Here is a 16,813-nt window from a genome sequence, read left to right on the forward strand (position 1 = left end):
CCGGGGCTGGCCGCGCGGGGCCCCGCGGGACGGCCTGACCGGCGGCTGAGGGCCCTCCGCACTGTCCTCGGCTCCCAGCCGGGCCCCGCGGACGCCTGCGGACGGCGCGCAGGCAGCGCGCCGGGCAGCCCTCGACCTGTGGCTATGGCGGCGGCGCGGTGGGCGCGGGGGCCGCTGCGACTCCTGTTCGCGATGCTGCGGGGCCGGGCGGTAGGCTTCTCGGCCAAGGTGAGTGCCGGGGCCCGCGGTGCGGGAGGCGGAGGGACGGGCCCGGGCCACCTCCCAAGGCCTCGGACCTTGATAGGGAGGCGTTCGGGTGCGGGGCACCATCGTCTCCTCCTGGCTTACAGATCCCGTCGTTGGCTACGAAAACTGCTGTCCGGAAAACAAAAACAAAACAAACAAAACAACAACAACAACAACAACAAAAAAAACAAACCGAGGACGAGTTTTGTTAAAGTACGCAAAGTAGTTGTAAAACTATGTGATGCTTAGAGTCACTTGAAATGACGAAAGACGCTGTGCCGCTAGATTGTGCGCTCGCTGAGAGCAGGAACTGGCTCCGGCAGGGCGCGCTCGCCGGAAACCCGCTGAGTTAACTCATTTGTTTGGGTGTGATGTTTTTGGAGGAATTATTAATAAATTATCTTTTTTTTTTTTTGTCGTGACAAGTCTATTGCTCTTTCGTCTTCCGCGCGGCGTTCCGTCAGTTTTTTTGAGTTAGAAATTAATGTATTAGGGTAAATTAACTTGATGGCAAGTTTTAACACGCAGCACCACCTAGTGGGAGAATGTTGCATTAAATTTGCCGTTTCATCTTCGCTTGCTTGTTAGAACCCTTTGGCAGTTTGAAGGTGTTTAACCAGAGAAATTTAAAATAGCTCGATGATAGAGGAAGATAAGCACTCTGTTTCCTGACCATTAAGGTGAGAAAACAAGTTGAGTGCTGACACCTAAGTGTGGGCTGAGGCTTACCTGTTCCCAAAGTGCTGATGATTAAAATTGTGGGGTTCAGAGGAATGAATAAACAGACATGATTTGAGTGGCTGCCGCGTGCTAGGTTCTATGCTGGGTGCCTTCACAATCAAGATTTCTTCCACTTAAGTCTTTAAAAAATGTCGACACGTAGATGTTGTAATATCCTCATCATAGACAGGAGGATACTAGTATTCAGAAAAGCTAAGTGATTTGTTCAGTATCCCAGCTGAACAAAGCTAGGCCTCGAATCCTATGTGTGTTCTCTCCCTAGTGTGTTCTCTCCAAATCCTATGCTTTTCCCTGTCCTTCTCCCCATCTCCTGCAGAAAAAAAGATTAAGTCCACCACAAAGGGTTCTATAGAAGGTGTGTCTCTAGGGGGACCGTCTGTGTTATAGATGAAGTGGTTCCATTTCACAGTCCTGGACATGTCCCTCTTCTTGCGCAGACACCTGTGGTGAGCGCAGAGTGCAAACCACCGACTTCACTGGAGATGTGCATGGCAGAGAATGTGGACAAAAACAGCTCAGCATGTTCCACTGTCTTCAGGTGACTGCTGCATTACCTCCAGCATGGTTAATAATTTTCTTTGCAGCTACTCAGTGTGGACACAGAAAATTTAATTTTTTTCCATTATGATCTGACTTGACAACATATTTAGGTGACTAATAAGACTTTTACATGATCTCCGATAGTGGGTCACTGTAAAACTAATAAATAGATGTTTTGGTTCTTAATAGTAAATGGATTTCATAATAAGTCTTTAAATGTTTGTATTTAATTAAGAGCTTAAAATTTTTTTTCTCTTTTGTTAGTTGGGGGAAGGATAGCTGACCTAGCAAGGAAGAGAAACAAGAAAATTAGCTCATTAGCAACCGTTTTTTCTCTTCTTAGAATAAGTTACCTTTATTTTTTTTTTTTTTTTTTTTTTTTTTAAATTTTTATTTTCAACGTTTATTTATTTTTGGAACAGAGAGAGACAGAGCATGAACGGGGGAGGGGCAGAGAGAGGGAGACACAGAATCGGAAACAGGCTCCAGGCTCTGAGCCATCAGCCCAGAGCCCGACGCGGGGCTCGAACTCACGGACCGCGAGATCGTGACCTGGCTGAAGTCGGACGCTTAACCGACTGCGCCACCCAGGCGCCCCGAATAAGTTACCTTTAAAAACATTTTTTTAAATGTTTATTTATTTGAGAGAGAGAGAGAGAGATGAAGTATGAGTTGGGGAGGGGTAGAAAGAGAGGGAGACAGAATCTGAAGCAGGCTCCCGTCTCTGAGCTGTCAGCACAGAGCCTGACACAAAGCTTGAACTCATGATCTGTGAGATCGTGACCTGAGCCAAAGTCAGGTGATTAACCGACTGAGCCATCAGGCGCCCCTAGAATAAGTTACCTTAAAGTAAGTTTGTTTACTTTGCCATCTTAATCACATCAATGTCAGTGATAAAAGATTTCAGGATTTCTGAAAGTGGGCTCAACTCAGCCCCCAGTTGCCATTTGATGAGGAGTCCTTGTATTAGTTTTGTCTTTCTGGGTGACATTGCCTCTCTCACCTGAGCCATCAGTAGCCCTGCAGATAGGTAAGGTAGGAGGTATTGGTCGGCATTTATGGTGGAATGAGAAGTAAGCTCCTCTGACTTGCCACTAGAGTGTCCTTCTCTTCTTTCTCTGGCCATGATGTTTAGAGTTCTTTCAATGAAAAAACAGATAGCATGGGAAGTGTGGGCCTGTTAACCAACAGAACTCTGGGTCTGTGAATTTCATCACCAGGGTGAGTAGGACCAAACTGGACACTGCTCTGGCCAGACTGGAGGGATTTGTTTTATTGGTGCCCTGAAAAAACTCACTCTGCTTAGGCTAGGGCTTTTTACCTATAATCCAGAGGATCTATGGACTCCCAGAAGTTATTATCCAAAATCCTGTGTTAAGTGTGCATTTATTTTTTTCCCCTCTGGAGGTTAGTTTTTCATCAGATCTGAAAGGGGATAGTGAACCCAGAGAGCTAAGATCCATGTGAGTAAGCAGTGAAGGCTGCTGCTAATGTGCCATGGGACCATCCAAAGAGCAGTAGACCTGGAGTTTAGAGCCCTGAGTTCTAATTCTGGACCTGACAATGGACTTGCAGGGTTTTCTTGCATGGCTGTGCTTACCGAGTTTCCCACATCCTCGAATGCTGGCCATCCGTAATGGTCATTGGTAAGATGACCAGTGGTTAATGGTTAATGGTTGTATCTGTAATAAACCAGAGACACAATTGTGAAGTTTGAGGCAACAAAAAGGTGTGGTGAGACAACATTCTATGGAGACAGCTGATTTTCTATATAGTTAGCCTTGTTTTTGTCTATTTTTTAGAACAGAGGAGCCAAACGTGGTTACAAATTGTTGCCCTTAAGATTTGCTTTCCTATATCTCTCCATAAGGTAAAGAGCTTTGAGTTTATTGTAGTTAAACTGAACTTCTACATTTCAGATATTAAATGTGTTCTTTTCATAGGCTGCAGATGTTCACTGTTTGACTGCAGAGGAGAGGAACCAAGTTATACATGACCTTAAAGCAGCAGGATGGTCAGAATTAAATGAGAGAGATGCCATCTACAAAGAGTTCTCCTTCAAAAATTTTAATCAGGTAATAATTACATATTCTTGCTAGTGCCGTTGTCTGTGTCACCTTAGGCTGTGACTTTTTTTTTTTTTTTTAATCCTACTGGTTTTGGGGTCCCATGTGGATCCAGGGTCCAAATCCTCTCTTCCTCAAGAATTCAATGGCAGTTGCTCTGTCCTTGTTGACAGGTGCTATCATCTAACCGGGTGATTCTCAGATGTATGGGAAGGGAATTGTTTTTGTCATTTGGAAAATCAGATTCTGAAACCATTGTGTTGGTGTTGATTAGGATATATAGTTTCCTTTCATATTCTTTTTATTTTAAAAAATTTTTAAAATTTACATCCAAATTAGTTAGCATATAGTGCAACAATAATTTCAGGAGTAGATTCCTTAGTTCCCCTTACCCATTTAGCCCATCCCCTCTCCCAAAACCCCTCCAGTAACCCTCTCTTTGTTCTCCATGTTTATGAGTCTCTTCTGTTTTGTTCCCTTCCCTGTTTTTATATTATTTTTGTTTTCTTTCCCTTATGTTCATCTGTTTTGTCTCTTAAAGACCTCATGTGAGTGAAGTCATATGATTTTTGTCTTTCTTTGACTGACTAATTTCACTTAGCATAATACTTTCCAGTTCCATCCACATAGTTGCAAGTGGCAAGATTTCATTCTTTTTGATTGCTGAGTAATACTCCATTGTATAGATATACCACCTCTTCCTTATCCATTCAGCCATCGATGCACATTTGGGCTCTTTCCATCCTTTGGCTGTTGTGGATAGTGCTGCTATAAACACGGGGGTGCATGTGTCCCTTCGAAACAGCACACCTGTATCCCGTCGATAAATGCCTAGTAGTGCAGTTGCTAGGTCATAGGGTAGTTTTATTTTTAGTTTTTTGAGGAACCTCCATACTGTTTTCCAGAGAGGCTGCACCAGGTTGCATTCCCATCCTTTCAAATTCTAAATAATATTAAAAGGTAGTATGGGTGGCCCTTGGGTGGCTCAGTCGGTTAAGCGTCTCTTGATTTCGGCTCAGGTCATGATTTCACGGTTTGTGAGTTTGAGCCCTGCATCTGGCTCTGTGCTCCCTCTCTCTAAATAAATAAATAAGCTAAAAAAAAAAAAAATAGTGTGAGTTTTTTATGTTTATCAGAAGAGGGCCAGAGTAAAAGCGATTGAGAAACATACACCTGTTTGACTGATTTCCCCTACTTTTCTTGGACGCTTGTCAAGTTTTCTTTCTCTCTGTATGTGTATTTCAGTCTCTAAATCAACCCCCAAGCTGCACCCTCTTCTCTGAATGGCTCATTTTCCCCCAGCCCAAGAGCCAGCCCTTGCAGCTTTTCTTAAAAGCTGACTTCCCCCCTTGGAGACTCAGCCTTAACAAGGTAACTGTTCCATTAGGGCCCCACCCTCTTTAGAGAGTCATCTCCCATGACTTACCCTGCAGCTTTCACTCCACTGCGTTTATACAAGGTCAGTACTTTTGACTATTTCATGTTTGTTCAGTTAGTTTGGTAATCCTCTGGACAGATTTATTGTTTTTGTTTATATTAGGTGTCAGCATCTAGAAGGCAGAGACCATGTTTGCTTAAATAGCTCTCTATTGTACCTGACACAGTACTGGGTACAAACAGGCATTTGATAAATGCAGACATTGATTACAGTGTTTGCTGGTTTCTGGAAGGGTGTGTGAGGACCAGATTTCCACGAACGAAGCCTCTGACATGTTTTCCTAGTAAATGCTGTTGGCTCCGCTGAGCTCCATGCCCTTTTCTGCTCTCCATCCATCTGGCTGCCAGCCTTCTGCTCTGAGTCTCCAACTCCTGAGGAAACCTGGACCACGCCGACTCCCTGTCCCTGCTGCCCCATGTGCTTGACAGCTCTTGTCAGGGGCTTAGCACTCCGTGGCTGGTGGCAGGGAATCCCCTTGGTACAGTAAGCTCGTGCATAAGCTCTAGGTAGCATTTTCCAGGCTTATTAAAATTCTTACATGTGTACAGCCTGACTTCTTTAAGCCTGGGCTAATTTATTGGGCTTGAACATGTGGCTTAAAGTACTTGAGTAGTGTTGCCTCAGGCTCTGCCCAGGAGTCAGTGGTCCAGCACACTCTAACCCTGTGCTTGGGGTGACTTTCAGATATGGGAGGGAAGGGAAGCTGTGCAGGGTGTCCTTGGTTAATTGTAACATCGGGACATTTTATTTAACTGCCACCCCCTCCCCCTGCCCCCCAATTCACTCAGCTTTTGGGAGAAGGAGGCACATGACAGGAAAATCAGCCCATGTCAGGGAATGTATTCAGAGAACAAGAGATTATACCCTTGGGTCAGTTTTCCAGCTAGGTCTCTTATGACTTCTGCATGTACAATGGCCTGTAATTGCATCTGTTGTCATGACACTTGTCGGTGCCCACCAGCCCAGAATCACCAGGGACACACCTTGGGCTCCGTTGAGCATGCCGGGCTTATTTTCTTATTGCAGTGAGGGAGATTGCACACCACAGGGAGCTGCGGAGCATCTCAGGGAGATGGTGTTGGAAAGATGGTTTAGTCTGATTAGATGCTGTCAGAAATGGGCAGTTCTGTGCTTCAGTATTTGAATACATCTTACCAGTAGGGAGAGTTAGGCTAAAGTGGGGCCAAAGCTGAGATTGGGAAAGAAATCATTCATTAGCTGGGAGAGGAGGGTGTTTGGTATTTTGTGGTGTGGACAGTGTTCATGTTTTGTCTGTGTTCACATAACGTTGCAGGGTGGTCTTGTTTTTGTTTGAATCCATCACAGTAGCAGAGTGGCCTTGTCTGGCGTTGATGTTCACGTTTAACCCCAGCGCCTTGGTGTGAGTGCCAGGCCGGCTCCCGGACATCAGGAGTCGCCTTTCTCTTTTTCACAAGTGATGTTTAGAGTGGTGACCCTCTTGCACTGATATCTAGATCCTCACTTACCTTTTATTTAGGGCAGAAAAGATACTGGTTTTTATTAATATAAAACACTAAAATAGGATGTTGTAAATTAAAAAAAATCCCATTGTAACTCCTTTCATCTAGGTTTTCTTCTTTTCTAGTCTTTCTCCGCCAAGAGTTGACTCACATTGTAGGAATTGTTCATGGAGTTAAATTTTAACAATCAACTTAATTTTTATTGTAAAGGTACTATCTGTTAACTCAACAAATATTTGTTAAACATCTTCTTTGTGCCAGGCACAATTCTTAGCTCATGTAGCTCCCATTCTAGTGGAGAAGATATCTACACGAGTAGATAATATCATTTCAGGTAGAGCTAAGTGCCATGAAGAAGCGTAAAGTAGGATACTGGAATGCAGGCTGATGGAGGAGTGTACACACTGTTTAAGATGGAGTGGTCTGGTCTGGAGGGCCCTCTTTAGGGAGGGGACATCTGAGGCCTGAATCATGTGAAGGAGCTCAGCCAAAGCAACAGCATTCCTGAAGGAGAGAAAAGTGAGTACAAAATTCCTGAAGCAGGCATGATCTTGGCCTGAATGAGGAAGTGCCAGAAAGCCAGTGTTCTGGAGTGAGCAGAAAGGAGAGACTGGTAGGAGATGAGGCTGAGGAGAGGGAGCGGCCAGAGCGCTGGAGCCCTGTCTGTATGGTGAGGAGTTTAGATTTTAGTCTGTGTGGGAAGGCTACTGGGATTTCAAGCAGAGAAGTGCCAAGGTTTGGTTATGTTCTAAGAAGGTTTCCCAGGCTGTTCTGCTATGAATAGACGGTAGGAGGGCCAGAGTGGAAATAGGCAGGCCATCTGGGACACCACTGTGGTAGGCTGCGTAAGTGGTGATGGGGGATTCTGGAGGTGGCAGTGGAGTGGAGAGAAATGTAGGATTCCTCATGTACTTTGAAGAAGGAACAGTCAAGGCTTATTGTTAGATTGGCTCTGGGGGAAGGGGTCAGGCAAGCACGGTCCCTCGGTTTTGGTGCAAGGTAGAGGGTGAAGGACGTCATTTACTGAGCTGAGGATGATAGGGTGGGAGGCAGGGTACAGAGTTATGAATCCTGTTTTAGACATGGCAGGTTTGAGATACTTATTAGTCCCCAAGTGGTGTCACCGGGTCAGCAGTTGGGTATGTGAGATCGGAGCTCAGGGTGGAGATGCTGGTTTGAGAACTGTTAGCAGGGGTAATGATGAGAGCACAGACGTGGGTGGCAAGAGAGCACAGGATGGGATGGGCAAGTAGAGGCACTGGGCACCTGGTACGTCCTTTGTCGTAGGAGCAAAGGCAGGATGTGTGCATATTAGATGCAGGTAGGTTGCTACATTTGTCCTGGGGAGTAGAGGTAGAACCATCTCTTCTGATAGTTTCTGTTTTTTCAATGAGGTTGTCAATGGGGAATGAACAGGAGTGGGAGGAGTGTTGGAAATCTGGGAAGATAGAAAAAAGAGTGGGGTAGCCACCTTGCAGGCTAAGGCAGCCCACTAATTAGGGGAATGTGGTTGGTTTCAGGGCAGTTTTCAGTGTCCCTGGAGATTTATGGTCGTATGTTGCAAGGGAAGATTTTTGTGTGTTTTGTCCAGCTATGTTCAGCTGTTTGGGCACAGGCTTCGAGTAGATACAGAGTTGGGCTTAATAAAGGCTGCACTTGTGACAAATGAGTCCAGTTTAGGAACTGAGGGGCAGGGGAAATAAGGGTGTGTGCAGGGCAGGAATTAAGAACATTGGAGCTTGGAATCTCGCTGGTAAGGAGGGAGGTGATGTGGGTGATGGAGGTGAAGAGGTGGAGGTGTCAAGTTGGTATAACCTTTCTGAAGGGCAGTTGGGCAGTGTGTATCAGCTTTTAAGATGCACATACCCATTGTCTAATCTAGACATTTATCTTCTAGATACCGTGCTCCATGGATGCAAAATGGATATATGAGGATGTGGGCCTAGAATATTCTGTTGCGAGTGGGCATTTCCATATGCCCCAGGCACACCTTGATGAGATGATGTCTCCCTTGCTCAAGCAGCCCCGCCCTTAGTGAGAGTTTGGGAGGCCTGCTGTGGTCTGTGCCCTCCTGCCAGTGGCAGTACCTCCCCATGGCTTTGCCGTGTGTCCTCAACTCTGTAAACGGAGCGAGCTGCTCTCAGAACTGGTCCCCTCTCTCCCTTAACACAGTTCAGCCCGCACTGAGTGTTAGCATATATTTAAAAAAACTCTTGGCTGAACATACAGGTAAAATTACATTCTTTTTAATCCTCTTAGTAGGTTACGAACATTTTTCAGGTCTCTGTATAGTCTTTTTACTTAAATAAATCTTCAGGAGTAAGGTTACATTAGGTTAGGTGTTACAGTTTTTAAATGGTTTGCTTATGCAGAGTGTGTAAAATGGTGTTACCAGTTTGCTTTAGAATTCATTTCTTTTATTACCATAGAAAATGAATCATACATTTCAGAAAGATTTTTAGTGACCCTGGGTGAAAAACCTATTGCTCAAAGCTTGGGTTATTGTAGATTTTACCATAGTAATAAGTAGAAAGCAAAATATATTAGAACTTTTTTTTTTCTTAGTAGTTTTATTCTAGGGTATGGTCAGTTCCAAGTAGTCCACATTCATGTTAATAGCTGAGGCAGGTGCAAATATTTAGAGACTATAAATGCAGAATACCCAAGGGATTCTAGCTGCATCGGTGGATGACGTGGCCATAGGTTTCTGTTGCTGATAGCTGCTGTGCTTCCCTGGGTACACAGGGTCGCCCCGAGCCGCCGCGTGTTGAGAGTTGGTGGTCAGCGTGACAGGCATGGTGAGACTCCTTGAGGGGTCAGAGCATAGCAGTGCCAGGACGTGAGGCCGGAAGTTTCTATACTTGGAGTGCTTGGACTCACACAGGGTGGGGTGAGCATTTGTAAGGGCGTTTTGCCTTTTTTCTGTTCATGTAGACTTAAGGAGGGAGAGGCCTCTAAGTGATAGACAAACTGACTCTTAGGTGTTTGGCAACTGCAGGGGCGACTGTGTTGAAAGAAGAGAATGTCAGTTAGAAATGCGGGTGTGAGTGTCCCGTAAAGGTAAATTTTGTTAGGCGTTGTCGTGTGTGTGGACAAGTCGGTAGCTTACAAATGAGGCACAGTTTGAAGCTGTGGAAGTAGGTGCAGGAGCTGAGCCTTTGGAACCCAGGAAACAGCTTCTCCAGAAGCCAGCAGGTGGAGCCCTCCAGGACTGGCTGGGCAGCCCAACCCCCTGGGAGGGCTGTCCCCGTTCTCCCACCCTTGTTCAGTATGGAAAGAAGCTTAGTATCAGGAATAGGTAAGCAGTGGCAGTGGGACGCCTGGTTTGGTATCTTTTGAGCGAACGGAGAATTCCAGGTGGAGACTCCAAGGGGTTTCCAGTTGACTGGGGAAAGGAACTGAGCTTTGTGAGAAAGAACTGTGATTCCCTGCATTCCTGGAGGAGCTCCTGTACCTTGTCTCTTCTTCCTCCAGCGGACCCGCACTCGAAGCATTTGATTTTGTTAGAACGAATCATATGAACTGGCGGACACTCAGCCAGTTTGACCTACGGAAAATGGCCCTTTTCAGTCTAATGGCGTGTCACAGGTACGGCTTGCAGGCAGGATCCAAGCCTCACGTCTTTGACATCTCGTTCATCACATTTGGTTGCTGTGACTGCTGCCATCAAGAGAGTGGGGAGTGGGGAGGGCCACTCTGCTCTGAATGGCCTGGGCCGTGAGAGTGGTGGTGCCAGGGAACCCCATTTCGTGCATCCAGCGGCACTAAGCACCATATGTGAGTTTGGGGTTTGTAAAATGTTCCCCTTCCTGTGCCCCCGAGCTCCTGCCTGCTTGCTCTTGCCATAGAGCACTTGAAAATTACTGTTGCTGAACTTACTTTATAAAAATGTTTTATTGAGGAATTTGATAATAGGCTCATGGTTAACATTTTGAAACACTTAGTGAAGTCAGAAGCTTGATGATACCAGAACAAAGACAACTGTTAATGAAAATCTTAACAGTTCTCAGTGGGACAGGACTCTTACCAGTTCTCATTGTGAACAAATTAATTCAGGTTGCGTTGCTCATTATCATAAGCCAGAACCTGGTGCACATCAAAGTTCTGAGTCAGCACTGCAATAATATAAATGTCACATCTGACGACTCTTGAAGGTGGATACTTGTTCTGCCTGTTGAGAGTAGGGAAACACTCCCAGGAGGATGTTCCTGAGACTGAGGCTTCATGTAGGTTAGAGAGTGTCCTTTGCTTTTAACACAGAGGGTAATAAGTTTGTGTCTGGGAGCCAGGTAGAGTGAAAACCTACCTGCTTACCCCACATAGTAGCTTGTGCTTAACTTGTGCCCACTGAAGGCTCTGTAGCCACAGCTGACTAGAAACCTGAGGAAGTGTCCTTCATTACCACTGGAATGGAGAGGAGAGACACATTTCAGCAAACTTTACCTAACATTTGAGGAGTTAATTAAAATATTGGTGTGATATTTCCATGTTAGTGCTCGCTTTGGAGTTTTTCCTGGGTTTCCAGGGAGCCAGGGGCAGGATGATGCTGATGTTGTCAGGCGGTGGCTGGGACACCAGGGTTGGTGCCCTTCAGGGTAGGGAGATTCGAGCCTAAGATGGTATCATTTGGAGTCTTGCTTCTGCTGTTTATCTCATAAACTAAGTTTAGACCTGATGTGTATTTGTAAAAACACGTGTAATAGACAAGGGGAAATGTAAAACAGGTGTCAAAAATGCAAATGTGACACCACAGTGCAGTGTGAAAATGCCGTGCCCACTACACCGCCTTTTAATAAAAATGGACTTTTAACTGCATCGCTTTTCTTCGTCGTATAGTAAATCTTCTGTTTACAGAACTTAGCCTGAGTATTTTGTGAAAGTCAAACAGCCAAGAAATATAATTTCCTCAGCAGTCTTTGTCTTGCCCTTTTACAGATGGCGTAAAATCAGGTGTGTAAAAAATAAAAAGCAGTTAGAGCTGACGTGAAAGGTATTTCAGATTTATGCTTTGCAGATGATATTGGTATGATTAATGCATTCATTGCTTTTTTTTATTGCTTTTCACAGATAATGTACATGATGCATGGAAAAGGTTGTGGGTTTAAATCTTTGCCAGCTTTAGACTGTGAATATCAACAGATGTTATCATATAACTACTATAATTATTATAAAATAAAAAATTTTTCATGAAATACATTGACATAAATTTCATTCATGTAAATTGCTTTCATTAGTATAAAACCTTAGCGTAGCTGTTAGGGTTTGTGAAGCACTTTAGATGAGATTAACTTGGTATAATGTGGTCAGAAATGGGTTGCTTTAAATTTAACTGACAAGAAAATAACACTCAAAAGTTAGGAAATTACCGAGGCATTTGTTTTCCGCCTGTGTTACTGGGACCGCTTAAACAAGTTGAATATGAATTAATAACAATGGACTGCTGGCTCAATAATTACAGAAAATAATTTAAAGGAGGCCTTAAATAATAACTTCAATGTATTTTGGTCTTGCTCTGTTCTGTTTCTGTTTTTCTTGAGCATAGCAGCCCATTGAAAACAGTGTTCAGGTTTGCAAAGCAAGAGTTCTGTCAGAGTTTTGGTGCATTAGGGCTGTGACATAGAAACTTAAATTCAGCTTTTTCAAAAATGGATCTGGGGGTGTGTGAAGGAGCGGCCTTAACAGCTAGTCAGCTCTCCGTAGCAGCAAATACAATGGCACACTCCTGTTTCTGTGGCTGGGGGTGTGCTGTGACCACTTGCCCTCTGCCCTCAGGAGGGATTCAGCCCACCAGTGTGGACAGGTGGGTGAGGGGCCTCTTCCGTGGCTTGAAGCTCTTTGTGTTCTGCTCTTTTTCCTATACCCTCGTAAACAAAACAGACCAGTACATGGTCTCCCATGTTTTGCAGATAATTAACCGTCATATTGCCTTGCCCTTCTGATCCAGGTTGGAATGGGCCATTTTAACTAATCCATTGAATTTCACAGAAGGACCCTGGAGCTGACTGAGATGGCGGGATTGCTTTTGGTCATACTGGGTCATGTCACAGTGGGTGTCAGCTCACATCTCTGATTCCTGCAGCAACATTTCTAGATCCTACTGTGATACAGAAAGTTGTTTTTGTTTTTACTTTTATTTTTTCCTAGGAGATATCTTTTTTCCAAGGACTACCTGTTGGATTACTTTCTACTTTAAATGGGTTTGACAACACTTCCCTGAGAAAGGCACTATTCACCAGCTAAAACAAACAAAGCTGTACTTGTTTAAGAGTAACCCAGGAATCACTGTTGAGCAATCAGAGGTCATTTATTGTATCGTTAAAGTCAATCCTATCAAAACAGCAAACGCCACTAATGAATCTGTTTGCTCCTATGCTCTCAACCAGCAAGACAGGATTGTGGCCTTCTACCATATCATTCATCAGTTTGATTTGAAATGCCCTGTCCTCAGCCGTTGCGGCCCTGGCTGTGGACACATACTGGGCACTTGGAGCAGACCCAGTCAGGGTCAGGTAGGGAGCCACATGGTCTTCCCACCAAGAGCCACAGAGCCTACCTGTGGTGGGATCAGTGAATGTAGCCAGGTCTTGAGCTGGCAACCACTGAGGGACTAGCTCCACTCTGAGCGTGGAAGGACAGTGTAAAAGAAGTACATGATTCCGTTTCTGCGCAGAAGTCCTTCCAGTTTTTTTTGTGTGTGTGTTTTTTTAAGATTTTATTTTATTTTTAATTTTTTAAAGTTTATTTATTTTGAGAGATACAGAGACAGTGTTGTATATGGGAAGGGCAGAGAGAGAGAGAGAGAGAGAGAGAGAGAGAGAGAGAGAATGAATACCAAGCAGGCTCTGCACTGTCAGAGCAGAGCCCGATGCAGGACTCAAACTCATGAAACCCTGAGAACACCACCTGAGCCAAAACCAAGAGTCAGACGCTTAGTCAACTGAGCCACTAGCTGCCCCCCTAAAGATTTTATTTTATATTTTGTATTTTTAAAAATGTTTTAAAATTTATTTTTGAAGGAGGGAGACAGAGCATGAGTGGGGGAGGAGCAGAGAGAGAGGGAGACACAGAATCAGAAGCAGGCTCCAGGCTCTGAGCTGTCAGCCCAGAGCCTGATGTGGGGCTTGAACTCACGAACCGTGAGATCATGACCTGAGCTGAAGTTGGATGCTTAACCAACTGAGCCACCCAGGCGCCCCAATATTTTGTATTTTTAAATTTTTTTTTATGTTTGTTTATTTTTGAGAGAGAGAGAGCACGAGCAGGGGAGGGGCAGAGAGAGAGGGAGACACAGAATCCAAAGCAGGCTCCAGGCTCTGAACTGACAGCACAGAGCCTGATGTGGGGCTTGAACTCATGGACCGTGAGATCATGACCTGAGCTGAAGTCAGATGCCCAACTGACTGAGCCACCCAGGCGCCCCTAAAGATTTTATTTTTAAGCAGTCTCTCCACCCATTGTAGGGCTCAAACTCACAACCCTTAGATCAAGAGTTGCATGCTCTATCACTGAGCCAGCCAACCGCCCAGGACCTTCCAGTTTTGTTGGGGAGGTGGCACATTTGAATTGTGTGAGATAGCTGACCTTAAATTCTTTTTTTTTAAATCTTATTTATTTTTATTTTTATTATTTATTTATTTTATTTTATTTTTAAAAAAAATTTACATCCAAGTTAGTTAGCGTATAGTGCAACAATTAGGGGTAGATTCCTTAATGCCTCTTACCCATTTAGCTCATCCCCCCTCCCACAACCCCTCCAGCAAACCTCTGTTCTCCATATTTAAGAGTCTCTTCTGTTTTGTCCCCCACCCTGTTTTTATATTATTTTTGCTTCCCTTCCCTTGTGTTCATCTGTTCTCTTAAAGTCCTCATATGAGCAAAGTCATATGATATTTTGCTTTCTCTGACTAATTTCACTTAGCATAATCCCTTCTAGTTCCATCCACGTAGTTGCAAATTCTTAATGTTGATCAGGCACTAGAATGTGGAGTACTAATGAACTGAAGGAGGCATACTCCAGCATGGCTGCCTGGAGAAGGGGAGTTTGGAGTTGGTCCTTAGAAGTCTGATAGGTTGATGTAGCCTCTTGATGGCGTGGGGCATCCTCAAAAAATTAAAGATAGAACTGCCATATGATCCAATAACATATATTCTGGGAATATATCCAAAGGAAATGAAAACACTGACTCAGCTCTCTGCAACCCTACGTCCACAGCCCCATTACTTACAATAACTAAGACACATAAGCAACCTAAGTGTCCATTGACTGATGAATGGGTAAAGAAGTTGTGGTATTATATATAGAAAACTCTGAAGATTCCACCAAAAAATTGCTAGAACTGATAAATTCAGTAAGGTCGTATGATACAAAATCAATGTGTAGAGATCTTTTGTATTTCTATACAGCAAAAATGAAGCAACAGAGAGATTAAGAAAGTCCCATTTGCAGTTGCACCAAAAATAATAAAATACTTAGGAATATACTTAACCAAGGAAGTGAAAGACGTGTACTATATAAGCTATAAAACACTGATGAAAGAAATTGAAGATGACACAAACAAATGGAAAGACATTCCACGGTCATGGATTAGAAGAACAAATATTGTTAAAATGTCCATACTACCCAAAGCAGTGTACAGATTTAATGTAATCCCTATCAAAAGACCCAGCAGCATTAGGGACGCCTGGCTGGCTCAGTTGGTAGAACATGAAACTCTTGATCTCCGGGTCATGAGTTCAAGCCCCACACTGCGCATGGAGCTTATTTAAAACAAAACAAAACAAACAACAGTATTTTTCCCACAGAATTAGAACAAATAATGCTAAAATTTGTGTGGAACCACAAAAGACCCTGATTAGTCAAAAAATCTTGAAAAAGGCTGAAGGTACCACAATTCCAGATTTCAAGTTCTACTACAAAGCTGTACTAATTAAAACAGTATGGTATTGGCATAAAAACAGACCCATAGATCAATGGAACAGGATAGAAAGCCCAGAAACAAACCCATGTGATTATATGGTCGCTTAATCTTTGACAAAAGAGGCAAGAATATCCAATGGGAAAAAAACCAGTTTCTTCAACAGATGATGTTGGGAAAACTGGACCGCTTTCTTTCACCATACACAAAAATTAACTAAAAATGGATTAAAGGCCTAAATGTGAGACAAGAAACCATTAAAATCCTAGAAGAGAGCACAGGCAGTAATTTCTCTGAAATTGGCTGAAGCAACATTTTTTTTTCAATATATGAAATTTATTGTCAAATTGGTTTCCATACTACACGCAGTGTTCATCCCAAAAGGTGCCCTCCTCAATACCCATCACCCACCTTCCCCTCCCTCCCACCCCCCTTAACCCCCCGTTTTTTTTTGTTTTTTTTTTTTTTTTTTTTTTTAATTTTTTTTTCCAACGTTTTTATTTATTTTTGGGACAGAGAGAGACAGAGCACGAACGGGGGAGGGGCAGAGAGAGAGGGAGACACAGAATCGGAAACAGGCTCCAGGCTCCGAGCCATCAGCCCAGAGCCTGATGCGGGCTTGAACTCACGGACCGCGAGATCGTGACCTGGCTGAAGTCGGACGCTTAACCGACTGCGCCACCCAGGCGCCCCTGTTCTCGGTTTTTAAGAGTCTCTTATGCTTTGGCTCTCTCCCACTCTAACCTCTTTTTTATTTTTATTTTTATTTTTTTTCCTTCTCCTCCTCCATGGGTTTCTGTTAAGTTTCTCAGGATCCACATAAGAGTGAAAACATATGGTATCTGTCTTTCTCTGCATGGCTTATTTCACTTAGCATCACACTCTCCAGTTCCATCCACGTTGCTACAAAGGGCCATATTTCGTTCTTTCTCATTGCCATATAGTACTCCATTGTGTATATAAACCACAATTTCTTTATCCATTCATCAGTTGATGGACATTTAGGCTCTTTCCATAATTTGGCTATTGTTGAGAGTGCTGTGAAGCAACATTTTTCTACAGTTTTTTTTTTTTAATGTTTATTTTTGAGAGAGAGAGACAGAGAGCGAATGGGGGAAGGACAGAGAGAAAGAGGGAGATACAGAATCTGAAGCAAGCTCCAGGCTCTGAGCCTGATGCGGGGCTTGAACTCATGAACCACAAGATCCTGGCCTGAAGTGAAGTCAGACACTTAACCGACTGAGCCACCCAGGTGCCCCAACATTTTTCTAGGTATGTCTCTTGAGGCAAGGCATATAAAAGCAAAGATAAACTATTGGGATTTCATCAAAATAAAAAGCTGCTTCACAGTGGAGGAAACAATCACCAAAACCAAAAGACAACCTA

General features: G+C 43.9%; 1 protein-coding gene across 5 annotated transcripts in view; it reads left to right on the plus strand.

Moving 5' to 3' along the window:
* The first annotated feature begins 22 nt into the window (after positions 1 to 22).
* Positions 23 to 16,813, plus strand: part of PCBD2 (pterin-4 alpha-carbinolamine dehydratase 2) — an 80,791-nt gene continuing 64,000 nt past the window's right edge. For 4 of the 5 annotated variants that reach the window (XM_040444512.1, XM_040444511.1, XM_040444510.1 and 1 more), the window contains exons 1-2: positions 23 to 228; positions 3,471 to 3,602. In XM_040444512.1, coding sequence (XP_040300446.1) covers positions 145 to 228; positions 3,471 to 3,602 — 216 coding nt within the window. In that variant the 5' untranslated portion in view covers positions 23 to 144. Of the gene's footprint in view, positions 229 to 1,424; positions 1,526 to 3,470; positions 3,603 to 16,813 lie in introns of all 5 variants that reach the window. The other variant, XM_040444514.1, reaches the window with a different exon arrangement.

The sequence above is a fragment of the Herpailurus yagouaroundi genome, unplaced genomic scaffold (genome assembly GCF_014898765.1).
Source record: "Herpailurus yagouaroundi ecotype Mexico unplaced genomic scaffold, PumYag 192, whole genome shotgun sequence".
Taxonomy (NCBI): Eukaryota; Metazoa; Chordata; class Mammalia; order Carnivora; family Felidae; genus Herpailurus; species Herpailurus yagouaroundi.